Raw genomic sequence first — 25,679 nt, 5'->3', positions numbered from 1 at the left:
GGTGGATGACCTGATAAACAAATGTGGTGCACCCACACACGGATGTCACCAGGCACAAAAAGCAGTGACGTAGGACACGTTACATCACTGTTAAATTGAGAAACACATTCCATAAAAAAAGCCAGACACACTCACAGGTCCATTTGCAGGAAAAGTCCAGAACAAAGCAATCCACAGACAGAAAGTAGACTGGTGGTTGCCAAGGGCTGGGGGAAGAAGTAGGGAGTGATGGATAAGGGGAAAAGGTTTCCTTTTGGGGTAACAAAAATGTTCTGGAATTAACTGCGATGGATCCACAAGCTACTAAAAGTAATAAAGGCCACTAAAAATTGTGAATGTTATGTTATGCAAATTACACCTCAATAAAAAAACCATAAAAGAATATACAACCTGTTGGAGTAGCTCAGTATAAAGTTGAAACCTTGGAAAGAGAGGCTGCAGGCATTATTACTGGGTGAGCAGAGCCTGTGTGCGCCTCGGTCATTGTGGCAGAAACTAGGACATTAAGACTGATCGCAAGCCCACCCTCCCGACACACTCTGAGTCCAAGACTGCCGCATAGGGCCGTGCTGGAGACCAGATACACACAGCTGACTATGTGAGACAAGAGAAGCACTCTGCGGGGAAAAATCAGACTGTTATCGCTATCCTCCATGCAAGAAAGACGAATTTTTCTCTTTAACATTTAGAGAAAAGGCAAAGGTCACAAGGAGGGCCAAACTGGGCTCAAACAGAAAAGTCTAGAGAGACCTTCTATGCAGGCGCAGCATTAAAAACCTGAGGCCTGCCCTACCCGGTTTGGCTCAGTGGACAGAGCATTGAAGGGTCCTGGGTTTGATTCCGGTCAAGGGCACATGCCTGGGTTGCAGATCGATCCCCAGTAGAGGGCATGCAGAAGGCAGCCAATCAATGACTCTCTCTCATCACTGATGTTTCTCTCCCTTTCCCTTCCTCTCTGAAATCAATAAAAATACATTATAAAAAATAAAAGGAACTGAGTCCTGCAGGGGCAGCTCTGTCTCAAGCCTCTGTGCCCCAGTTTCCACTTTGAGAGAGAGGGTTATTAAAAGACTGAGTTTTCTCTCTGATTTAGATTTCTACAACAGAAAAGTCCTCTGACAAGAAACACACCTTAACAAGAGAACCCCGAAGAGGCATACCTTTGTGAGGACCACAGGCTGTTCTGAACCGTCACCATCCAGCTTCTGCCAGGGCTGCTCCGAGTCCTCCGTACTTGCTCCATCAGGGTTCTCTAGCTAAGAGGGGAAGGGCCAGAGAAAACAGTTACTCTAACGACCAATACCATGATTGCAGCCTCAGGCCCTCTCGGCCCCTCCACCTGCCAGCCATACTAACTCGATCCCATCTGCTCAGAATCTGCATTCTCCTCCTAAACCATTCTCAAGTCTCAATACTTTTTATGCAACTCATTTACCTAATGCTGCTGCTGCCCCTCTCTTTAATGAATTTTGCTTCTTTAAATATTTTCACTGTGTACTTAAAATCTAAATTACTAAATTTTAGTTTCTCAACAAATTCTAGTCTTTCAGACCCATGCACTTAATTTTAATTTTAATTTCCAAGCTCTTAATTTTATATAAGTACAAATGTTTTTATCTTTAAGATCTCCCCTTTTTACATAGAATTTTCCCTTAATAATTTGAAAATAATAATTGAAGGTAGCTGAAATCAGTTTGGCTCAATGGATAGATGGTCGGCCTTTGGACTGAAAGGTCCCAGGTTCGATTCCAGTTAAGGGCATGTACCTTGGTTGCGGGCACATCCCTAGTGGAGGGTGTGCAGGAGGCAGCTGATAGATGTTTCTCTCTCATCAATGTTTCTAACTCTCTATCCTTCTCCATTCCTCTCTGTAAAAAAATCAATAAAATATATTTAAAAAAATAAAAATAAATGAAGGTAAAAATAGAAAACTGTTTTAAAATATTAATTTATGTCTTTAAGTAATAAATCCAGTCCTAGCTGGTTTGGCTCAGTGGATAGAGCGTCATCAGCCTATGGACTGAAGGATCCCAGATTCAATTCCAGCCAAGGGCACATGCGGGGGTTGCCAGCTCAATCCCCAGGCATGCAGAAGGCAGCCAACCATTCTCTTTCATCATTGATGTTTCTATCTTTCTCTCCCTCTCCCTTCCTCTCTGAAATCAATAAAAATATATTAAAATAATAAATCCATTAAATAATAACATGTTTATGAACATTTCCCCAAAAATATAAGACAGAATTTTAGAAAAAATATAAAACTTTTCATTTAAAGTAAGACTTTGAGTCTTTGCCTGATGTAATTAGTCAGAAACAGCCTTTAACACTGTCCTGCACTAGAGATTGAGAAGTATAGAGGGGCTCTCCATCTAAAAAGCGGATATGACAGAGTCTCCCACACGATGGCTGTAAGGGACAGAAGAAATATATGAAGAAACAAAGACCAAAAATTTTCCAAAAATAATGACACATATCAAGTTAGAGCTTTAAGGAGTGGAAAGAACCTCAAGTAGGATAAATACCATACACATAGACACATCCCATGTCCCTGTACACATTATTTCCACACTGCTGAAAATCGAAAGAAAAATGTAGAAACAGCCAGAAAAGAAAGACAGTTTACATAAAGAGGAATACAATTCCCCAAATATACTTCAACACCTCTTCAACCTAAATATGTTGAAGAGCAGCCTAGTAATTCACAAATGGGCTTTGCCTCCATCTGCATTACAACTGGTCGTTATATTGACTGTTGCAAGGGTATTTATGTCTTTGTGAAAAATGGGATAATGGATACAGTTCAATTTGGAAAAGATGCATATGTTTATCTGAAGAATCCACCATGAGATTTTCTTCTGAAAACTGGAGTGATTACAGCTTCAGGATTAGTAGGCTTGGTTTCAGCAAGAAAAGGTAGTATTGCTGAAACCGGTTTGGCTCAGTGGTAGAGCATCGGTCTGCGGACTGAAAGGTCCCAGGTTCAATTCCAGTCAAGGGCATGTACCCGAGTTGCTGGCACATCTCCAGTAGGGGGTGTGCAAGAGGCAGCTGGTCGATGTTTCTCTCTCATTGGCGTTTCTAGCTCTCTATATCTCTCCCTTCCTCTCTGTAAAAAATCAATAAAACATATAAAAGAAAGAAAGAAAGAAAGAAAGAAAGAAAGGAGGGAGGGAGGGAGGGAGGGAGGGAGGGAGGGAGGGAGGGAGGGAGGGAGGGAAGGAAGGAAGGAAGGAAGGAAGGAAGGAAGGAAGGAAGGAAGGAAGGAAGGAAAGGTAGTATTAAAATGCATTTGATAGCTGAAACCAGTTTGGCTCAGCGGATAGAGCTTCAGCCTGCGGACTGAAGGGTCCCGGGTTCAATTCCGGTCAAGGGCATGTACCTTGGTTGCGGGCACATCCCCAGTAGGGGGTGTGCAAGAGGCAGCTGGTCAATGATTCTCTCTCATGGATGTTTCTAACTCTCTATCCCTCTCTCTTCCTCTCTGTAAAAAATTAAATAAAATATATTTTTTTTAAAAAGAAAAAAGATATAGTAACTATGAAAAGAGAACAGTCTGAGATAAAGAATGATATAACACAAATAAAGAACATATTGGAAGGAATACACAGCAGATTAGGGAAAGCTGAAGATCATATCAGTGAATTAGAAGACAGAATTGAAAATATCACTCAATCAGAGAACCAAAAAGAAAAAACAGGAGCACAGCTTAAGGGAGCTGTGGGACAACGTGAAATGTAACAATATTAGAACAGCAGGTGCACCAGCAGAAGCAGAAAGGGACAAAGGCATAGCGAAGGTATTTAAAGAAATAATGGCAGAAACATCATCATTCACAGATGATATGATATTGTACATAAAAAAAAACAAAAAACTAAAAACTCCATCAAAAAACTACTAGACTTAATAAATGAATTTGGCAATGTAGCAGGATACAAAATTAACACCCAGAAATTTATGGCTTTTAATACACCAATAATGAACTCACAGAAAGAGAAACTAAGAAAACAATCCCATTTACTATTACAACAAAAAAATTAAGATAACTAGGAATAAACTTAACTAAAGAGGTACAAGTCCTGTACTCGGAAAACAACAGGACATTGAAAAAAAGAGAGAAAGACATAAATGGAAGAACATACCATGTTCACTGACTGGTAGAACCAATGTCATTAAAATGTCCACACTACCCAAAGCAATCTATAGATTCAATGCAATCCCCATTAAGATACCAACATATTTCACAGACCCAGAAAAAAATCTCCAAAAATTCATCTGGAATAAAAAAAGATCCTGAATAGCCACAGCAATCCTGAGAAAGAAGAACCAAGTTTTACCAAACATTCAAAAAATGTAGATCACGATACCAGCTATCAAGCTATATTACAAAGCCAATGTTCTAAAAACTGTCTGGTTTTTAGACATATAGACCAACGGAACAGAACAGAGAACCCAGAAGTCTACCCAAACCATTATGTTCAATTAATATTTGACAAAGGAGGCAAGAGCAGTCTCTTCAATAAAATGGTGTTGAGAAAATTGAACAGATGCATGCAAAAAAATGAAACTAGGCCACCAACTTAAACCATACACAAAAATAAACTCAAAATGTATGAAGGACTTAAATGTAAGATAGGAAACCATAAAAATCTTAGAAAAATCCAGAGGCAGCAAAATAGCAGACATATGTCATAGCAATATCGTTACCAACACAGCTCCTAGGACACTGGAAACTTAGGAGAAAATAAACAAATGGGACTACATCAAAACAAAAAACTTCACCCTAGCCGGTTTAGCTCAGTGGATAGAGCATCAGGCTGCAGACTGAAGGATCCCAGATTCGGTTCTGGTCAAGGGCACATGCCCAGGTAGCGGGCTCAAGCCCCGCAGGAGGCAGCCAATCAATGATTCTCTCTCATCATTGATGTTTCTCTCCCTCTCTCCCTCTCCCTTCCTCTCTAAAATCAATTTTAAAATATTGAAAAAATAAAGATAAAAAGCTTCTGCACAGCAAAAGAAACCATCAACAAAACAAGAAAGCCCACTGCATGGGAGAACATATTTGCCAACATTATCTCCTATAAAGGTTTGGTCTCCAAAATTTACAGGGAACTTAACAAAAATTCTCATGATTTTGAGTCAAATTCTGCCCTTATCTGCCAGCTTTCCAGCTAATTCTAGCAATTAGGGAATACTCACAATTATTTTTTTAAATATATTTTATTGATTTTTTACGGAGAGGAAGGAGAGGGATAGAGAGTCAGAAACATCGATGAGAGAGAATCATCGATCAGCTGCCTCTTGCACACCCCCTACTGGGGATGTGCCCACAACTAAGGAACATGCCCTTGACCGGAATCAAACCCAGGACCCTTTAGTCTGCAGGCCGATGCTCCATTCACTGAGCCAAACCGGTTTCACAATTATTTTGAAAGATAAACAATCCAATCAAAATGTGGGCAAAAGAGCCCTGACCGGTTTGGCTCAGTGGATAAAGCATCGGCCTGCGGACTCAGGGCTCTCAGGTTCGATTCTGGTCAAGGGCATTTACCTTGGTTGGAGGCACATACCTAGTGGGGAGTGTGCAGGAGGCGGCTGATTGATGTTTCTCTTTCATCAATGTTTCTAACTCTCTATTCCTCTCCCTTTCTCTCTGTGAAAAATCACTAAAATACACATTTTTTAAAAATGGGCAAAGTACTTAAATAGGCACTTTTCGAAAGAGAATACATAGAAGGCCAAGAGACATATGAAAACAGGCTCAAAGTCACTAATGATCCAAGAGATGCAAATCAAAATGACAATGAGGTACCATCTCACACCTGTCAGAATGGCTATCATCAATGAATCAACAAACAACAAGTGCTGGCAAGGACGCAGAGGAAAAGGAACCCTCTCGCATTGCTGGTGGGAATGCAATCCCAGTGGAAAACAGTATGGCATTTCCTCAAAAAATTAAAAATGCAACTGCCATTTGATCCAGTAATACCACTTCTAGGAATATATCCCAAGAAAACATAAACACCAATCAGAAATGATATATGCACCCCTACATTCATAGCAGCGCAATTTACCATAGCTAAGATTTGGAAACAGCCTAAATGCTCATCAACAAATGAGTGGATTAAAAAACTGTGGTACTTCTACACAATGGAATACTATGCTGCTGTAAAAAAGAAGCAAAATTCTAGATTTGTAGGTGGTATAGGTGATAATCATTTTTTTCCCGTAAGGCATGCTAGATACATCAGGATTTTGAGTCAAATTCTGCCCTTAGCCGGGACCGGTTTGGCTCAATGGATAGAGCGTCGGCTTGGGGACTGAAGGGTCCTGCGTTCGATTCCGGTGAAGGGCATGTACCTTGGTTGTGGGCATATCCCCAGTAGGGGGTGTGCAAGAGGCAGCTGATCGATGACTCTCTCTCATCAATGTTTCTAACTCTATCTCTCTCCCTTCCTCTCTGTATAAAATCAATAATATATATATAAAACAAATTCTGCCCTTATCTGCCAGCTTTTCAGCTAATTCTAGCAAACACCTAAATCTGCACCTGCCCAGTTGCACACAGTAGGGAATACCCACATTTCAAGGCCCCTTATCTATAAGGCCCACAGGAAGAAACTCCAAGGAGAACCCACTCACAGTTGACGCAAGGCCTAGGAAAGCCACACAGGGTCAGCATCCTAAGTACTCTCAATGCCCTAGTCTGCTTCCACTCACCTCCTATACCCGACCTTTGCAGTTCTCAGGACCTTAAGCAACAGAATGTGGTGCCTCCTCCAGCAATACCACCTTTCCACACCTTCACCCCCTTCCCTCCTCTTCCCATGTCCAGCAAGAAGGGAAAGGACAAAGAATGCCAGTAGGTGGATTTGAAAACAGGTGACGGAGTGTCATAGTTTAAGTATCCAAAGAAAACACCTGTTGGAGGGGATGATGCACACAGCCACACCCGATGAACTCATACTTATAAAACTCCGTCACCAAAGCAAGCACCAACACTGACACTGCCTTCAAACAGACAATCCAAAATTTCTCACAATCATACAAAGATAAAACATTAGGGAAAAACAAAACACAAAAATATACTCCCTTTTTGTAAACTAAACTAAACTAAAACAAAACCCTCTTTCCCCCTATTTGAGATGCAAAAACAAACTAAAGACCACCTTTTGTAAATTACACTAACAATAACTAAAAGATGAGCAAAATATGAAAACATAATGCTGAGAAAACTTACCTGAGCTGCTGCTGCCCCATCAGGGGTGTCACTGCATGATGTGGCTTTGCAAACGTCCCCTCCTCCCAGGAGCCCACGGTCCTCACTGGCTACCGGACTCTCCTCCTGGACAGGCGCATCGACAGTCGCGCTCTTCCTCTTCGCCGTCTTTTTCTTCGAATGCGCACAGTCACCTTTTGCTTTTCTCTGTCGGAAGTGAGCAAGCTGTGCAAAAATGTAGAGAAGTAGTAAAGACAAAGGTAAGTGAGGAAAATGTAGCAGCACCACAAAGTCAGCAGGCTTGTGGGGGACATGAGGCTCTGGGGCTGGCTCGGTCCACTTGGCCACACCTGGCCAGATTCACATTAACCAGCAGATCTCTCTCCCCCACACACTGCCTTCATTAATTCCTATGATGCCAGGATCTAAGCTCAGAATTATATCCAAAGAGTCTAGATTGAAGACTGTTAATTATGCCTGTATACAGACAAAAGAAAGCAAGACAGCCAAGTGACAGAACAGCTTTTCTAGCCATGGAAAATTTACAGAAAAATAGTATTTTAAAAAGAACAGCTACTTAAAAAACTGATTGCTCAATCAAGGCATGTTTAAGGTTTAAAACCATGATATAGCTAAATCTCTCCCTTTTATCCCCATTTCCCCCTAATTAAGAAAATATATAGCCTAGCCAAAATTTCCTAGGCATGGATTCTGAAACCAGTACAGAAATAGCAAATAATTAATTAAGCCAGGTCAATCTAGCATCCTCCTTTATGGAATCAGATGTTCTAGTTTTCATGACACAGCTCACCAAAGCACCAGGGACTTTACAGAATGTCGCCCATCATAAGGCACAACCCAGCTCATTCCGTACTCAAGTCTGGGGGTTTCAGACTCTGATCACACACACTCTCTCCCACTAACACATTATTTAAAAGGTATAAGATCTAACATCGGTTTTTCACTGATGTCACAAAAGAGGACATCTGTTCCTTCAAATGACAACTGTGGTCATAAAAGCAAATGCATTTAACAAATGTTTGTCCACAATTCCATGGACACAGGAAATTACACTAGGCATTCATGTGAGAAAAGCTATCAAGGACAGACAGTGCCCTCAGAACCAGCCTCATCTATTTAATTTAATTTTAATTCATTTGTTTTATGCCACACTCCATCCAAATTGCCTTCCTGCATCACAGTCCTTGTTTCTGGCCTGTGTTTGCCCAACAAGAGGCATATTGTTTCTCTCCAGATGAGGTTAATCACCACCCTCAATGCTCCTTCAAGCACATTTACTCACATTCACAAACCACGGCAAGCTCAGGAATACAGTGTTTAAAGTAGGCTCACTTTGATCTCCTGTGTGTAACAAGCAAGAGCAAAGGGAGCAAAAAACAGGCCACAGAACTCCCTATTCAAATCCTACTCAGTAGTTTCACCTTCACAGGAAGCATGAATTGGGCCACTCTGTCCTATTCCTTATCCTGCCATTAGACACTGCTGTCCTGTCACTGCCTCACACCAATCACTGTGTTCTGAATGGTTTCTTTAATGCAGTGGCCCTTGGTTTTCTCAAGGGAAGGAACTAGCAATGAATACCTCCTCCTAGCTAACCCATATGAAATCGCCACAGTTTGGCCATATCTGACCTCAAACACAGCAACTTCATGTAGCTCTCCTTACTACTAGCTGGCACTGTACAGGCTCTCATTCTTTCATTCCTGACAGAGCAGGTCACTTCCAACAGCCAGAATGGGGTGGGGCCGGAGTCACAGCCAACATGCCCAAGCCTGTTCCACTCTAACTCTGGAGCCCAGGTCTATTCAGCAGGTCTTGTAATCCCCACAACATGCCCCCCAAGACAGTAAATACCAGAAGGCATTTCTGTGAAAACGTTGGCAGAAGAGAAGTGATAAAAGCAAGCCTGCAAACACATGACTCCAGGACCAGTGAATTCACTTGGGCATCATCCACAACCTTAGGATAAAGCACTGCCTCCAGGAGGCTCGGCAGGGTGTCTATAGCTTCCCTGGGAATCCATCATTGTGGGCGGGCCCCAGGCACCTCCATCACTTCACCTGCTCAAGACCGTCCACCTGGGCCCCAACAGCAATGAAGCAAGGACAGGAGCTTCTGGCCCTAGCTGGTTTAGCTCAGTGGATAGAGTGTCAGCTTGCAGACTGAAGGGTCCCAGGTTGGATTCGGATCAAGGGCACACGCCTGGGTTGCGGGCTTGATCCCCAGTAGGGGGTGTGCAGAGGGCAGCCGATGAATGATTCTCTCTCACTGATGTTTCTACCTCTCTCTCCCTCCCTCTTTCTCTCTGAAATCAGTAAAAACATATTAAATTTAAAAAGAACAGGAACTTCTGGACCCCGGAAATAAACAGTAGGTCAGCGGGAGGTGGTATTCTGCAATGTAAAATGTCTCCTGGAACAACAATCGGGAAACCTTTTTTCCATTTAAATAATACCGCAGAATTCCAAGTAACATGAAAATCTGCGTGTAGTTTTAAATGGATGGAAGCAGGCTTGAGCCCTAAGAATTGATCCTGTGTCCCCCAGGACTGCAAGGAAGTCACAGGTCCTAGAAGTCCTCCAGGAAGCCTGAGCCGTGCCGAGGTGGAGCCGCAACAGGTGCAGCTGTGCACAGGTGTGCAGGGGTGCCCCGTATTGGCTGTGCAGGAGAACAAGGGCACAGGAGGTAGCGAGAGCGCCCTTCCCTTCACTACCTGCCTGCCCTTCACTTTCTGTTGGGGTCAGGATGTGAGTGGGCAGTGAGGGACGCGGCGCGTTCCTAAGCCACACCAGTCCGTTAGGGCGACTAGAAACCTGGCGGAGACTACACCGCGAATCCAAGAAACAACGCCACGCCAGGCTCCCGGGAAACAAGGGAGGGGGGCCGGGCAGAGCCCCCCACCCACCTGCACCCGCCCTCCCGGGCCAACCACAGCCGCCACGCCCCTCGAGTCCCGGCGTGCCCTGCGCGCGGCATCTCAGAGAGACGCCAAGCGTCCCCCGCCGCTGATTGGTGGCACCGCGGCAGGGGCGGGGCTGGGCAGAGGGCGGCGGATTCAAGATGGCGGCGGCCAGTAGGTGGCTACCATCCGAGTGGACAGAGAGGGCAAGAGTGCGGCGGCAGCCTCCGCCTGACCGCATTCGCTCCTGGCTGGGTTGGTGGCGGGCCCTGGAAACCCCCCCCCCTTAGGAGCCCGCACCAGGGTAGCAGGAGGAGTCGGCGCTGTCGTTTACCTTCGCTCTTCCGGCCTCCACCTTTCTGCGCCGCTGCTCCTGTTCATCTTCTTCCATCTCCCTCCGGGCCTCCCTCGCGGGCCTCCCGGGAGGTGACGGAGCCGACACGGTGCTGCCTTCGCTCTATTTACACTCCCTCCCCCTCGCCCGGGCTCTCCCTCCCCCGCGACAACTGTCACGCAGACGTAAGCCCGCCCCTCCCCGGGCCGGCTTCGCCGCCAATCAGGGGGTCACGTTCCTGCCCTCGCGCACGCGCGCTCAGAATGGCGCGGCCGGCGTGGAGCTCCGCCCCTGCCTCTTGCGCGCCACCGATTGGCGCGGTGACGCCCCAATCAGCGGAGCGCGGGGGCCTCGACCTGGCTGTGGTTGGTCGATTTTAAAAGGGGCCGGGGCACCGCCTTGTCTGCGCAGTGGGCTGGGATGCTGAGTATTCATGTTCCGCGAATCCTGAGTCAGCTCCTATGCCAAAGCCTTTGGACCGAGCGTAGCCATCACTTTCATCCGGTTGTTAGACGTGGACCCCTGGGGAGTTGAGACCTACCCCTAAAGGAGCCGGGGCGCTGGCAGAACCCACTCCACCTTCCTCTTCAAGGAAGGACTTCAAGGCCGGCTTCTACCCCACGATCACCCAGGGAGCAGTTCCTAGAACCCGCCTCCTTTGTCTGGGAAACAGCGACTACTTCTGTGCTTCTGGCTGTGGTCTGAGCTGCAGTGGGCATCTCACGTCTCGTTCCTGCTGTCCTAGATACCCTCACCCTCGTTCCTCGGGACTGAGCCCTGGTCACTGAGCCCTCCTTCGCTGGAATGCTTTTTTTTGTTGTTGTTCATTTCACAGACAGCAAAATTATTTGGGTCCCTTCCTATATCGTATGTCCCTTCCCTATTGTAAGACTTCGCTTCTACCTCCTTGCCTACGGGCATCTGGACTGAAGGTAGCCCACGTGCCAGGGCAGCCAGTTAGGAATTCGGTGGGGATCTGGGTTAGGACCTTTAATCACAGCCCAGAGTTACAGGTACAGGTTGCCATTGGGACTGGCGCCACTCGTGGACCAGTGTATTCTTACTGGAGACAGTCCCAAATTGAGGTCGGAGTTCATGTGTCTACCCCCAGCTTGTAGCTCCTGAGTGATGCAGCATAGGATTTGATTAGAGCGTCCCCAGTCATGGTCTACTCCAGCATCTCTGCCATAAAACAGTCCCCTGGATCAAAGAATGTTAGTGAAACAGGCCAGTAAGCCAGGACTAGCAGAATAGGGAAACAGACCAGATAGTTATACAGCAGTTTGCAGCCCTTTAGAAAAATCAAGATGGCAAGTAGTTACAGCCATCTAGTAAATCCTACTTTCCCTAAACCAGGACACATAAGAGTAAATGGTTTGCACTTCTCCCCAACCAGAGAATAAATAGCTTAAATCAGCGGTCGCCAACTGGTGAGGTTGGCAACTGCTGGCTTAAATCACCCTACTCAGGGAGACAGCAGAAGTCCGATTCTGTAGCCCATGGTGTGTAGTAGGGAGGACAGTGCCATGGAACAGAAGTTTTGCCAACCACACCCAAGAGCAGATGAAGTTAAGAGAATAAATCTCATTTGGGTACATCAGCATAAAGCTGATGGATGTTCTATTGAAATTCTCCCTCAAGACCAACCCTGAACTCCCAGCCTTTAAAACCCCTCAAAGGGCCAAAGCCGGTTGGGCTCAGTGAATAGAGCTTTGGCCTGCGGATTGAAAGGTCCCAGGTTCGATTCCAGTCAAGGGCATGTACCTTGGTTACGGGCACATCCCCAGTGGAGAGTGTGCAGGAGGCAGCCGATCAATGTTTCTCTCTAACTCTCTATCCCTCTCCCTTCCTCTCTGTGAAAAATCAATAATATATATTTATTAAATAAATAAATAAAACCCTTCAAAGGTCCCAGTGCTTTGTGCTCTCTCCCAGGTCCAAGCCTATGCCTCTCCCCCATCATTCCCCCACAGGGTGCATCTCCTAAACTCTAAGGGATCCCACTAGGCTTGCAACCAGGGCAGCAATGGGCAGTGGTAGTTCATTCCAGATAAACCTGCTGAGCCTGTCCCTAAGGCTTCCCTTTTTTTTTACTTAGTGAGGCAAAGCAGACCTGCCCAGGTGCATTTCCCCAGCCCTTCTTCGTTTCATTGTCCACAGCTTTGATAAATGTCCTCTAAAATTCAGTGGACTCGTGAAATTTTCCCTGCATGAATTCAAGAACCCACACACTACAGGCTAGTCCTAGGCAGACCTCTTCAATAACATTAGGAAGAACCCAACCTCCCCCCCCCCTCCCATGCTAATGGGGAGTTCTGTAGAGAGGGGTATGCTGAGGCTCTGCAGACAGGAAAGGAAAACCCATACCTGCATTGCTGTTAGGACAATCTTTGGGATGAGAAACATCTTTGGATGAGAAACTGATGTTTCTCTCTCGCTCTCTCGCTCGCTCTCTCTCTCTTCCTCCCCCGTCTAAAAAGAGCAATGGGGAAAAAAATCCTCAGGTGAGAATTAAAAAAAAAAAAAAAAAAAAAAAAAAAAAAAAAAAAAAAAAAAAAAAAAGAAGAAGAAAATGAAGTATAGACATTTAGTTAATGATAATGTATCAATATAGGTTCATTAATTATACCAAATGTGCCATACCAATATAAGATGTTAATAATTGGGGAGCCGTGTGTGGAACCTCTCTGTACTATCTTCTCAATTTTTCTGTGAATCTAAAACTGTTCTTAAAAAATAAAATTTGGCCCTGGCAGGTCTTGCTCAGTGGTTATAGCTTCAGCCTGTGGACTGAGGGGTCTCGGGTTCGATTCTGGTCAGGGTTGTGGGCTCAACCAGTGATGGTTCTCTCTTATCATTGGTGTTCCTATCTCTCCTTATCCCTTCCTCTCTGAAACCAATAAAAAAAACTTTTTTTTTAAAGAAAAGGTTTGTTTTATTGTAAACTGCCAAACAAGTTCACACTCCCTAGGGTGTATATATACCTACAGTCACCTCCTTAGCTGCCTTGAGTTACTAAGTTAACTAGTTTTTGTACACACTCAGACCTGTTAGAACTTTGGGGTATGATACATATAAAATCTAAAGACTGAAGGGCAACTTAAGGGATTTTAGCCCAATTTTAGCCACCTGATGCAAGTTCTGGGTTGGCTGCATTGAGGAGAGGGCTGTAAGGTGCGGAGCCCTGCTCCTACCCCCGCCCTGGACTTCGGTCATCGCTCCATGTCAAACCTGTTCTATCTCTTCATCAGTTCGGTTGACCCATTTGTAAACCTGGAATGGAAAGCCAAGGGAACAAACAACCATGCCCTCTGTTCCGTGGAGCCCTGCCCTTCCTACCACACCACCGACCACTAAGGCCTTCCCTGCTGGTCGGAGCCTCCCACTCACACCTGCCCCAGATGTCCCCTCCACATAGCTGCCAGGACGCCCATCACTGCCATGGCAGGGGCCGCTCCTGGCCGTCCCAGCACTAGACTCATGTCCTGCCCAGTGGGGTGGGGGCCCAACCTGTGTCCCTTGAGGGGCCAGCACCCTGGTGCCACCCAGAATTTCCTGAAACCCTCAGATAGCTGGTGCCCATGCTTTGTCTTGCTCGGAGGGTGCCTAGGAGCAGCCAGGGGCCTGCTGGCCTCCTGGAGGTCATAATGCAGAGTGCAGGCTCCTGAACCCTCCCCACAGCCTCACCCTCTTCTGGGCTCTGTCACGGCGGGGACCGTGTATGGTGGGGCTGGCACTGTCCTCCCGCCAGGACACTGCTCTGCCCCTCTGGCCCTAGCTGCTGCCCGTGTTTGCCCTCCCAAGGAGCATGCCTGGCCACACCTGGGAATGGTAGTGTTTGCAGGCAACCCCTGGGTAAGGAGTGGGCGGGGCCTGGGAAAGACTCTGCGAAAACCTGGCAACCTGGGGCCTCCCTGTGGGCTGCGTCTAGCAACTGCCTTGGCGATGCCAGTGTTGGCTGCAGACACTGCAATCCAGGGAGATGTGGGGCCCTGCCGCGCCCTGGCAGAGGCCGGTCTCCACACTCCTTCATCTCCTTCATCGACAGCAGGGCTGAGGCCGCTTCTCTGCAGATAACTGGCAACCAGGGAGGGAGGGGCCTGCCGCGCCCCCTCTCCCCACGTCCTGGGATGCTGGATTCCACTGTGGCCGATCAAATGGCCCGGCTGACCCTGAAACTCTTGGAGAAGGTAAGATGGACGGGCAGTCGTGTTTTTAATACCTGCTTAGCTTATAGGAGTGCAGCTTTAAAGGGTAAGATATTCTTGTGAGTGCTACCGCTTCCCAGCAAAACCCTCTCCTATGGATTTTATTTATTTTTCTTTTTTTGTCTCCCCCCCCCCCCCAGTGGATTTTAGCCTTGTAATGGACTGTGGTTTCTTGAGTTTTCTTCTTTGCGTTCATACAGAACAAGTAGGTTCTTCTGGCAGTTTCCACAGCCAGGACACAGGCACACACCTGCGGCCAACACTTCCAGGGCCCCACCAAGGTCCCCTGAGGATCCTCTGGGCTTCAGTGTTTAAGGCAGCGGTGGGGAACCTTTTATCTGCTAAGGGCCATTTGGATATTTGTAACATAATTCGCTTCATATGAGTTTATGTTGCTATGAGAAAAGCTCCTATATTTATTGAATTTCAAGTCTCAACTTGTGGTTGCCTTGGCAGGGCCAGACCGCTTGATTTCACAGGCCTGTTGTAGGACCCACAACCCCTGGCCTGGGCCTGGGCAGAGGGACTGGGGGACCTGTCATCACACCAGACTTCTTACCTCTGAGAGTCCACATGAGCCTCAGAGACCACCGAGCACAGCAGCTCCTCATGTCCCCGCCTGCTTTGTTCCTCTCCTGCTGACCCTGCAGCCCTGCACGCGCACACACACACACACACACACACACACGCCCGATCTGCTGGCCCACGGGCCCCTTTGCAGGGGCTAGCAGGGGTTACCCCAGGACTGGCCCAGGTCGCAGTCAGGATGGTCAGGGACACAGAGCTAGCCTGGGTCTGGCTCTTCAGAAAGCTGTCTGGAGGGGACCGCACAGATCAGAGCGCCACCCTCAGAGTCTAAGGAGGAATATGTGTGTGTGTGGAGAAAGTGACACCGGTCCCACCCTCTAGCACCCAGCACTCCCTGCCCTGTCCCCTTCATCTGGGGCATCGGCGACACAGGCAGGTGCCCCCCGCCAGCCTGTGCTCCCCGCTCACACTGAGCCTGTGCCGGGAACCGGCCCCTGCCCCGGTCTCTTCCCCACAGAAACTGGAGCAGGAAAGAGAGGATGTGGAAGGGGATTCTGAGGACCCCCACCTTGTGCCAGGTAAGGGTACCAGACCCACCTTCTGCTCAGGTCCCTCCCTCTTCTGTCACTAGCAAGGCTGTGCGTAATCTGTTCCTTACATCCAGGGTTGAAGGTTTGTTTTATCTTTACAACACTCTCACCCACCCACACACACATGTACACACACACATACCACACTCATATGCACTTACACACGCATGCACACAGGCAGGCACAATTATATACACACACACACGCGTGCGTGTGCGCAAAGGCTCACACACACACACACACCAGGTGCTCTGCTGAGTGCTCCCTCACATCCCACCCTATCACCTTTACCTGTAAGCCCCAGGACAGGGACATCCCTCAGCCCCACTTTCCAAATGAGAAAATGGGGCCAGGTCTTGGCGGATGCGGCCGAGGTGTCCTGACAGGTCTGCACATTCTCTCCAGGACACGAGGACAGGCCGGATGCAGCCCTGCAGAGTGCCCTAAGGAGGAGGAAGGACCTTCAGCAGAGACTCTGGGTAGGCTGCAGCAGCCTGGGCCCGAGCTGTCTGTGGCTGAAACAGCTGGCCACCACACTCAGACCCGGGTGGGGAGCGGGAATGGGGGAAGTAGGGTGAAGACTGGAGGATGGGAGTGGGGTGTGTGAGGTGGAATGGGGGTTGTCATGTCTTTCTGGACTCAGTGCCAGTACTCTGAGTTTTGTGATTCGTGGACAGGCAGCTGGTGAACTGCGAGCAGCTGAGATTTCACGCCTGGGGCGCTGGGAACATGCTCTGTCTGTGGCCCGGGCTCTGACAGGCATGCGATTGGCCGGGCCACCTGCCCTGGTGGCACATTGTCCAAGCAGGAAATGCTGAGTAAAGGGCTCACTTCCTACAGGAAGTGGAAGCCCGGAGGCTGGTCCCACAGCAGCAGGAAGGAGCACCCCAAGTCCACACAAATAGTCCCGATAAATGTAGCACTTGTAGCAAAGGGGATGCCGAGGCAGCCAGAACCAGAAAGTAGTTCATATAATTTGGTAAATTTTAAAAGAAGCGGTAGTCTTAGGCCCTGCTTTCAGGCCTGGCTCCGGTCCTAGGGCAGTGATGGAGACTCCAGGTGTCCCACTCGGGCCAGCCACCAGGGAAGAGCCCAGGGCACACCTCCCACCCCAGATTTGGTGGCTGCCCCTCTGAGCAGAGTCTCTCTCTCTCTCTCTCTCTCTCTCTCTCTCTCTCTCTCTCTCTCGCTCTCAATTTATTTTTATTGATTTTTTACAGAGAGGAAGGGAGAGAGATAGAGAGCTAGAAACGTCAATGAGGGAAACACTGACCAGCTGCCTCTTGCACTCCCCCTACCGGGGATGTGCCCGCAACCAATGTACATGCCCCTGACCGGAATCGAACCTGGGACCTTTCAGTCCGCAGACCGACACTCTACCACTGAGCCAAACCGGTTTCGGCGAGTCTCTCTCTTTTATTTTAATATATATTTTATTGATTTTTTTACAGAGAGGAAGGGAGAGAGATAGAGAGCTAGAAAAGCCGATGACAGAGAAACATCGACCAGCTGCCTCCTGCACACCCCCCCACCGGGGATGTGCCCACAGCCAACGTACATGCCCCTGACTGGAATCGAACCTGGGACCTTTCAGTCCGCAGACCGACGCTCTACCACTGAGCCAAACAAGTTTTGGCCAGAGTCTCTCTTGGCATTGCAGGAACAACACCTCCTGGAAGAGCTCTCCCGCGCCCACGCCCGCTCCTGGACAGGGCCCAGCAGTGGAGCCCGTGGGTCAGCGCTGCCAACAGAGGTGCCCCCTGGCATCTACCATGACGCCTCCCCACCCCCGCCACCCCTGGAGCTGCCTCGGGTCATCCAACACTTGGTAGGTCTTCCTCCCGGTGAACCCAGGGGCAGAAGCACTGTGGGAAGACTCTGTGCCCACGGAGACCACCCATCTGCAGCAAGCTCAGCAGCCCTGTGAGTGCTCTGAAGAGGTCGTTTGGCTAAGAGTCCATAGTGGTGCACTTGCCACATCCAGGCACACACAAGGACACCAGGGTCCTCATCTCAGTCATCCTCACAGGTGCCCTAAGACAGAGCTTTGGGGATTGTGGTCTTGTCCCCTTATAATAGACTAGAGGCCCGGTACACAAAATTCGTGCACTCGGGGAGAGGGGTTGTCCCTCAGCCTGGCCTGCTCCCTCTCACAGTCTGGGAGCCATCAGTCGGACATCCTTCGTGCTGCCACCAAGGCAGGAGAGGGTCCTGTCACCGCCTCTGCGTTCACCAGCCGTAAGCCCAGCTTCTGGCTGAGTGGCACTCCTCCTGTGGGGGCGCACTGATCACCAGGGGGCAGTTCCTGTGTTGAGCATTTGAGTCCCCTGGTTGTCAGTGCATATCATAGCGGCTGGTTGTTCCACAGTTCAATTAATTTGCATAATAGCCTTTTGTTATATAGGATGAGAGGCAGGGGTTCCAGGTCCTAACTTGTGCTCTAGGGTAGAAGTATTAGGGAAATTCAGCATTAGGAGAACCCTGAATTAGGGGAAGAAGTGTTTTAACTCTTTTTCAAAACTTCATAATGACCAGGAGAAGCTTCAGACCTAATTTCAACACATAAGTTGCAGGGAGGGTGTGTTTTATGCAAACATTCAATCCCTAAGATACAATGTCATAAGCTAATGCTCAGACTCACATAATTATCTGTTCAGCCATCAAGTCAACCTCTAGGTTTAATCATCAAAGTTCCCTGTGGTTGAATGGATAGATAAGTAGATGGACAGGTTGGTGGATGGTTGGATGACTAGGTAGATGCATGGGTGAGTGGATGAGTGGGTAGGTGAGAGAGTGCATGGGTGAGGAACGGATGGGTGGATGTGTGGTTTGTTGGGTTGATGGATGGGTGGGTAGGTTGGTGGGTAGGTAGATGCATGGGTGAGTGGGTGAGTGGATAGGTGAAAGAGTGGATGGGTGAGGGATGGATGTGTGGATGGGTGGGTGTGTGTGTTGTTGGGTTTATGGGTGGGTAGGTAGATGCATGGGTGAGTGGGTGAGTGGGTAGATTGGAGAGTGAATGGGTGAGGGATGGATGTGTGGAAGGGTGGATGTGTGGTTTGTTGGGTTGATGGGTGGGTGGGTGGGTTGGTGGGTAGGTAGATGCATGGGTGAGTGTGTGGATAGGTTGGTGCGGTAGCACACTCTCTCCAAAGACGCATTCAGTAGCTAGTCACCTGGTTCTTCCTAGGTCCCCCAGGCTCCTCCCACCATCATTCAGCAGCTACCTCAGCAGCCACTCATCGCACAGATTCCCCCTCCCCAGGCCTTCCCAGCTCAAAGGTCTGGAAGTATTAAAGAAGGTAAGTGTTCGATATTAATATTGATATGGGTTTATGAAATTCTCTACTGAAAGGAAAAAATATTTTATAAGAATGTAGTCATTTAGAGTCAGCTTCTGGCTATTCAACATTTTTATCAACATAAAAATGGCTTTGACTTTGAGAAATGTTTCTATGATGGATATTGCTGAGTGAAGAAAAGATATAAAAGAAAGAGAACTTTCCTGGCTGGTGTGGGTTAGTGGTTGAGTGTTGACCCATGTACCAAGAGGTCACTGATTCTATTTCCAGTCAGAGCACATGCTCAGGTTGCAGGCTTGATTCTCAGCAAGGGGCGTGCAGGAGGCAGCCAATTAATGTTATTGTTTCTCTTTCATTTATGATTCTTCTCCCTCTCTCTTCCTCTCTGAAATCAATAAAAAATATATTTATATATAAAAGCTTAAGCTACCATTATGACCAAATGACTAGAATGACCAGTTGCTATGACATGCACTAACCACTAGGGTGCAGATGCTCAACACAGGAGCTCCCCCTCGTGGTCAGTGTGCTCCCGCAGCCAACCTCCCATAGTCTCTCTCTCCTCCCACCCCGGCCAGCAGTTCCCGATCGCCTGATTTGGGCTGGGCCCAGGGCTGGGACAGGGCACCAGGGGTGGGTGGTAGTGGACAGGGCCCCTTTCCCAAGGGGTCAAGGGCTGGCTCCCTCCTTGGGGCCAGCGGCCAACCTCCTGCACCCTGTCCCTCCCCATCGTGGGTAGGTCTCAATCTGCCCACCACCCACTTGCTGCAGTGGTGGTACAGTAGGAAGGGAAGGAGGAGGGGGGAGGCAGGGAATCACACAGTGGCAGCATCAGATGTTCGTTTCTTCTGTGCCGGTGTCCCGTCATCTACTCTCCCGGCCCTGCCAGGACCTTTGGGCCCCAATCGGCCAAGCCCTGATCACATTCCAGGCCTAGGGACCCCAATCATGCATGAGTTTTGTGCACCAGGCCTCTAGTATTTTTAATAAATAAATAAACAAATATTGTGCTAAAAAACACAAAGCATAAATTTTACCATCTTAACCAAGTTTAAGTGGTGTGAACGATGTTAATTGTTATGCAACAGATCCTTAGAACTTTCTCATCTTCCCAAACTAAAACTCTGTCCCATTAAATACTAACTCACATTGCTCTCCCCCAGCCTCTGACACCCACCATCTAGTTTCTGTGTCTATGAATCTAACTCCTGTAGGAACCTTATGTAAAATGGAATCACACAGCAAGTGTACTTTTGTGACTGGCTTCTGTCACTGGCATAGTCCTCAAGGTTTATCTGTGCTGTCATGCATGTCAGAATATCCTTCCTTTTTAAGGCAGAATAAAACCAGAATGAGCTACTACTCTTGTCCACATTTTGCTCATCCCTTCATCCATCCGTGGACACTTGGGTTACTTTCACTCTATCTCAAGAGTTTTAAGTTAATCACATCTGCAAGGTTGTTTTTGCCCTGTAACGAAACATAGTCACAGGTTCTGGGGATTAAGATGTGGACATTGCTGGGGCCATTATTCAGACACTGCACTAACCAATCACATTATCTTACAAATTGTGATGTATTATCCTTTTATTTTATTTATTTACTGGAGGCTCAGTGGACAAAATTGGTGCACAGGGTGCGGGGAGTGGTGTGTGTATCCCTCAGCCCAGCCTGCACCCTCTCCAATCTGAGACATCCCTTTCACAATCCAGAACTGCTGGCTCCCAACTGCTTGCCTGCCTGCCTTCCTGATTGCCCCTGACTGCTTCTGCCTGCCAGCCTGATCACCCCTTAACCCACTCCCCTGCCAGCCTGATCGATGCCTAAATGCTCCCCTGCTGGCCTGATTGCCCCTAACTGCCCTCACCTGCCAGCCTGGTCACCTCTAAGTGATCTCCCTTGCCAGCTTGGTCACCCCTAACCTAACTGCCTGCCTGGTCACCCCCAACTGCCCTCCCCTGCTGGCCATCTTGTGTCCACATGGGGGCGGCCATTTTGTGTGTTGGAGTGACAGCAATTTGCATATCACCTCTTTGTTATATAGGATTATTATTTTAAAATATATTTTTATTGATTTCAGAGAGGGAGAAAGAGGGAGAGATGGAAACATCAATGATGAGAGAATCATTGATTGACTGCCTCCTGCATGCCCCCTACTGGGGATCAAGCCCACAACCTAGGTATGCGCCTTTGACTGGAATCAAACCCAGGACCTTTCAGTCCACAGTCCAATGCTCTATCCACTGATCCAAACTGGCTAGGGCTGCATTTAAAAAAAAAAAAAAAAAAAAAAAAAGATTTTAAAATTGATTTTTAGAGAGAGAGGAAAGGAGCAGGGGATAGAGAGAAACCTTGTTTCCTGCAGGCCCCCTACCGAGGGTTGGGGCATGTGCCCTGACCGGGAATCGAACCGCCAACCTTTCTGTACATGGAACGACACCCAGTCAAGTCACACTGGCAAGGACCAGTGCATTCTTTTTGGGGTTGGATGTTCCAGTTCTTCCCTGCGGGGGTCCTACAGCAGTGCTGCTCTGGACGTAGCCATCTCTGGTGACGGGACGTGCGTGGGGAGCACGTGCTGGGGAAGGAGATGGCCCGGTCAGGAAACACTGCCAGGCAGTCTTCCCGAGTGGTGGTTCCCATGTCGAACTTGCCACCAAAAGGAAGGAGAGTCTCAGTTGCTCACAGCAGTTCACCAACACTTTGTTTTCAGATTTTTTCCCATGTTTGCCAATCTGGTGGGCATGAGTAGTAGATCAGGCTGGCTTTAATTTACGTTTTACCTTTTATATACAAGGTGTCCCCCAAAAATGTATACACACTTTAACTGCTCAATTTTGCAAGTGAAATGTACTTTAATAAACATCGCCTTCATAATTACTCAAAGTGTGTACATACATTTTTTGGGACACTCCATAGTTATTGGCCATTTGATACCCATTTGTGTGACGTGCCTGTTTAAGTATGTTGCCCATTTTTCTTTCAGATTGCTTGCCTCTCATTAATTTGTAGGAATTCTTTATATTCTACAACGGGTCCTTTTTGGACATACATATTACAAATATTAAGTTTTTTTTTTGTGGCCTGCTCTTTCACTCTTAATGTCTTTAAGTGAAATTCTTATCTTCACTAATAGGTTTTTGGGCTCTTTCCTTTATGGTTAGTGCCTTGGGTGTCCGGTTTGAAGTTTTGACCTGCTCAAGGTCATATGGTCTCACATGGCTCTTTACATTTCACGTTCAGATTCACCGTCCATCTGGAGCGGATGTGTGTGTGCAGAGTTAGGGATCCATGCTATTTTCTTTTTGCTGTGGCATCAGTTTGATCTGGGGCCATTGACTGAAGGCTCTCCCATTGCATTATCGTGTCCCTCAGTCAGGAAGCGTCCCTGTAGCGAACAGGATGTCATCTTTTCACTCCTGACTCTCTCAGTGGGAGTCCTGGGGGCCTGATGGGAAGTGTCCCCTCAGAGCCTCCCACTGCTGCTGGTAGGCGGGGTCTGCCCCAGCCCAGGCACACACACAAGTCTCCTCCAGGGCCTGTCCCAGATGGGGCCGCCAGACAGCCCTCCAGCTGCTTATCATGCAGGGTCAGAGTTCCCTCAGCTGTGCTGCTGCAGGGAGCTGGCTCTGGGTCTGCACCTCCCATCGTGCCCCAGCCCTGTGGCAAAACCTGTGTTAGTCAGGGCTCTGGAGAAACAGAACAGCCGAAGCCTGTTTGGCTCAGTGGATAGAGCATCCGCTTGCGGACTGAAGGGTCCCAGGTTCGACTCCGGTAAGGATCATTTACCTTGGTGGCGGGCACATCGCCAGTGGAAGGTGTGCAAGAGGCAGCTGATCAATGTTTCTCTCTCTTCCTCTCTGTAAAAAGTCAATATATATATATATATATATATATATATTTTTAAAGAGAAAAAGAAACAGAACAATAGGATGTGTATACAGAGAGAAAGGTGCGTTTTAAGGAATTGGTCCGTGCAATTATGGAGGCCTGGTTAGTCCAAAATCTGCAGGGCGGGCTGGCCCACTGGGGACCTGGGGCAGAGTCTCCGTTGGAGAGGGGAGGCTGTTGGCTGGGGTCCTGTGTCCTGCTGAGCCCCTGTTCGTGTGCCTGGGAGTGTGAATGGTCCTAGCGGACCTGCCTTCCTCTGGGAGCCTGACAGAGCCTGGAGGAAATGCCTAATTTCCTGGACCTCGCTGCTGTGGAAACAGGTCATGTTTACCTCTCACACTGGTAAAATTCACACATTTCATAGTATCCAGAGTTGGTGAGCATAACCTGAGCATATCCTGTTGGTGAGGTGGCTGGAAATCACAGAAAGCCACTCTGTCACAGTGGAGGCAGAACCCAGGTGTCCCAGGACCATTCCCCCTCCAGGGAGAGTCCTCCTGCCTCTTTCAGTGGTGGCTCCAGGTGTCCTCGGCTATAGCTCAATGGCTTGTCTCTGTCCATGTCTGTGTTCCCCTTTGGTCCCCGTCTCCCTCTGCCTGTCTCTTATAAACACATTTGCCCTGGGACTTGGGCCTCTTCTGGATAAGCCAGAGGGATCTCATCTCAAGATCCTCCATTACATCTGCAAAGACCCTTTTTCCGAAGAAGGCCATGTTCTGAGGTCAGGGGCCACCACGCAGTCCCCCGATGGCCTTGAGGAATCTGCTACAGTAAGGCAGGAGGAGCCACCTCCTAGGAGCCCAACTGGACACCGTCCACACACTCTATAGCACACACACACCCTCTGACCTAGAAATTTCAGCTCTGAGAATGTGACCCTGCCCCACACCCCACACACACCCACTCAAGAGGAACAGATACCTGTAACACCCTACACCTGTTCAACAAATAGGCTGCTCTAAAGCTCTGTTCTCAGGTGAGAACCCGGACGGGCGAGCCCTGTGTGTGTGACCGAGCCCCTCCTCCCTCCCCACCCTTTTAGACATGGTGGAGATGATGCTGCTGCAGAACGCACAGATGCACCAGATCATCATGCAGAACCTGATGCTCCAAGCTGTGCCCCCAATGGCCCCTGCTCCCTCCAGGGGGACGCAAGCCACACCCCTGCCCCCCACCCTGCAGGTAGGCCCAGCCTGGAGCAGACGCCAGGTAAAGGAGGCCACCCAAGCAAACACTTCTGGAAACTGAAAGCTGCTTCCTTGGGATGAGTGTTCCCTCCTGACCCCCCATGTCCTCCCCCCACCTCCCTGCCCTTCCTGGGCTCTGAGGCCACCCGAAGTCAGGAAGGGGAGTGAGGGTGGGGGAAAGAGGGGTGCCTGCAGCAGCAGGTCACTGTGGGAATGAGCTGGTGTCTGTGCTGTGCCAGGGCCTGCAGTGGCCTCACCCCGCTGGGCTGCGAGCTGAGAGGCAGAAGCAGCCGTCCTCGGTGCACCATCACCACCACTATGCGCCCCCAGCCCCGCTGCAGGCGGCCCCTGGCGCACCCGTGGCTTACTCCACGTGGCCCTCGGTGGTCTCCGCCACCGCCCTCCCACCGGCCGCCAGCTTCCTGCCCACCGTGCGCCACGTGGCCGCCCCCTCTGCCGCTGCCCTTAGCACGTAAGGATCCGGGGACCCCGTTGCCCTTCCTCACCTCTACTGAGAGGCCAGTGGACGTAGGTCTCTGTCAGGTCCCCAGGCTGCAGAGGGAATTGGGAAAGGGGACTGGAAAGGCCTTGTCATCTCCTGAGGGACACAGGTGGGACCATAGAGGCCCCCACCCAACACCCATCACCACAGCTGGGGACCCCCCCGGCAAACTCCTGGGGAAGCTATGTGCAGCTTGGGCCATTTGTCTAACCCAGATGACCCTGGGCATGTCCAGTCCAAGCGTGGCTGCGAGGGCCCCTCCTGATCCCCAGAGCAGAGCTCACCTGCCCATGCGGGGCAGTAATCACACCCAGACTCTTGTCTTCCCTCTAGGACTGTGCCTGAAGGTTTCCTGCCTGCAGCCGCTCCGGCTCCAGGCCAGTGAGCCCCACGGTCCCTCTTCCCTCAGAGATGTGGCCAGAAAAACCAGGTGGAAGCCTGACAGTGGTCCCTGGCCGCTGAGATCAACAGGGATGTTGTCAGAAAAGATGCCCAGCAGCCACAGGAAGAAGATCCACAGCATAGATGTAGCCGAGTAATAGAAACCTTCCCATGGGAGACAGCCCCGAGGCGAGGGAGGAAAGCAGGCGCTGAGACTGTGATGTGCCGCCCGCCCTGGGAGGAAGCACTGGTGACAGGCAGATCCACCCCCTCGCCCGGCCTTTCTCTTGTGAATAAACCCGCAGAGCTGCACGCGACTCCTGAAGAGGCTCCTCTGGTTCTGTTGGGTTTCTCACCGGAAGAATCTGTTACCTTTACTCTTTTTTTAAAAAAATGTTTTTATTGATTTTAGGGAGAAAGGGAGTGGGATGCAGAGACAGAAACATCCCGTGGCTGCCTCCTGCACAGCCTGCGCCCAGGCATGTGCCCTGACTGGGAATCAAACTGGTGGCCTCTGGGTTCATCGGCTGATGCTCACCCACTGACCCACACCGCTGGGCTGTTACCTTGACTCTCTCTGTACTTCCTGTTACTCTTTTCCTTTAGTGGGGTTATGTTCT

The 25,679-nt window shown here is 49.0% G+C and overlaps 2 protein-coding genes across 9 annotated transcripts in view; one reads left to right on the top strand and one right to left on the bottom strand.

Annotated features, from left to right (window-relative positions):
- Positions 1-10,665, bottom strand: part of PCNT (pericentrin) — an 84,272-nt gene extending 73,607 nt beyond the window's left edge. For 5 of the 8 annotated variants that reach the window (XM_036446303.2, XM_036446304.2, XM_045585327.1 and 2 more), the window contains exons 1-3: positions 10,471-10,665; positions 7,238-7,441; positions 1,161-1,256 (exon numbers count right to left, since the gene is read on the bottom strand). In XM_036446303.2, coding sequence (XP_036302196.1) covers positions 1,161-1,256; positions 7,238-7,441; positions 10,471-10,527 — 357 coding nt within the window. In that variant the 5' untranslated portion in view covers positions 10,528-10,665. The remainder of the gene's footprint in view (positions 1-1,160; positions 1,257-7,237; positions 7,442-10,470) is intronic. The other 3 variants (XM_045585329.1, XM_036446310.2, XM_036446316.2) reach the window with 2 other exon arrangements.
- Positions 10,666-14,140: 3,475 nt separating this feature from the next.
- CUNH21orf58 (chromosome unknown C21orf58 homolog) lies at positions 14,141-25,515 on the top strand. Its single transcript, XM_036448231.2, has 8 exons — positions 14,141-14,660; positions 15,724-15,784; positions 16,202-16,275; positions 17,457-17,624; positions 18,987-19,098; positions 24,032-24,171; positions 24,416-24,648; positions 25,012-25,515. Exons 1-8 carry the CDS (start codon positions 14,601-14,603, stop codon positions 25,061-25,063), a joined length of 900 nt encoding a protein of 299 aa, XP_036304124.2. The 5' UTR covers positions 14,141-14,600; the 3' UTR covers positions 25,064-25,515.
- The last annotated feature ends 164 nt before the right edge of the window (positions 25,516-25,679 follow it).

The sequence above is a fragment of the Pipistrellus kuhlii genome, unplaced genomic scaffold (assembly GCF_014108245.1).
Source record: "Pipistrellus kuhlii isolate mPipKuh1 unplaced genomic scaffold, mPipKuh1.p scaffold_m20_p_2, whole genome shotgun sequence".
Classification (NCBI taxonomy): Eukaryota; Metazoa; Chordata; class Mammalia; order Chiroptera; family Vespertilionidae; genus Pipistrellus; species Pipistrellus kuhlii.
The sequence above is the reverse complement of the archived record's forward strand: the minus strand, read 5'-3'. Positions and strand labels throughout refer to the sequence as shown.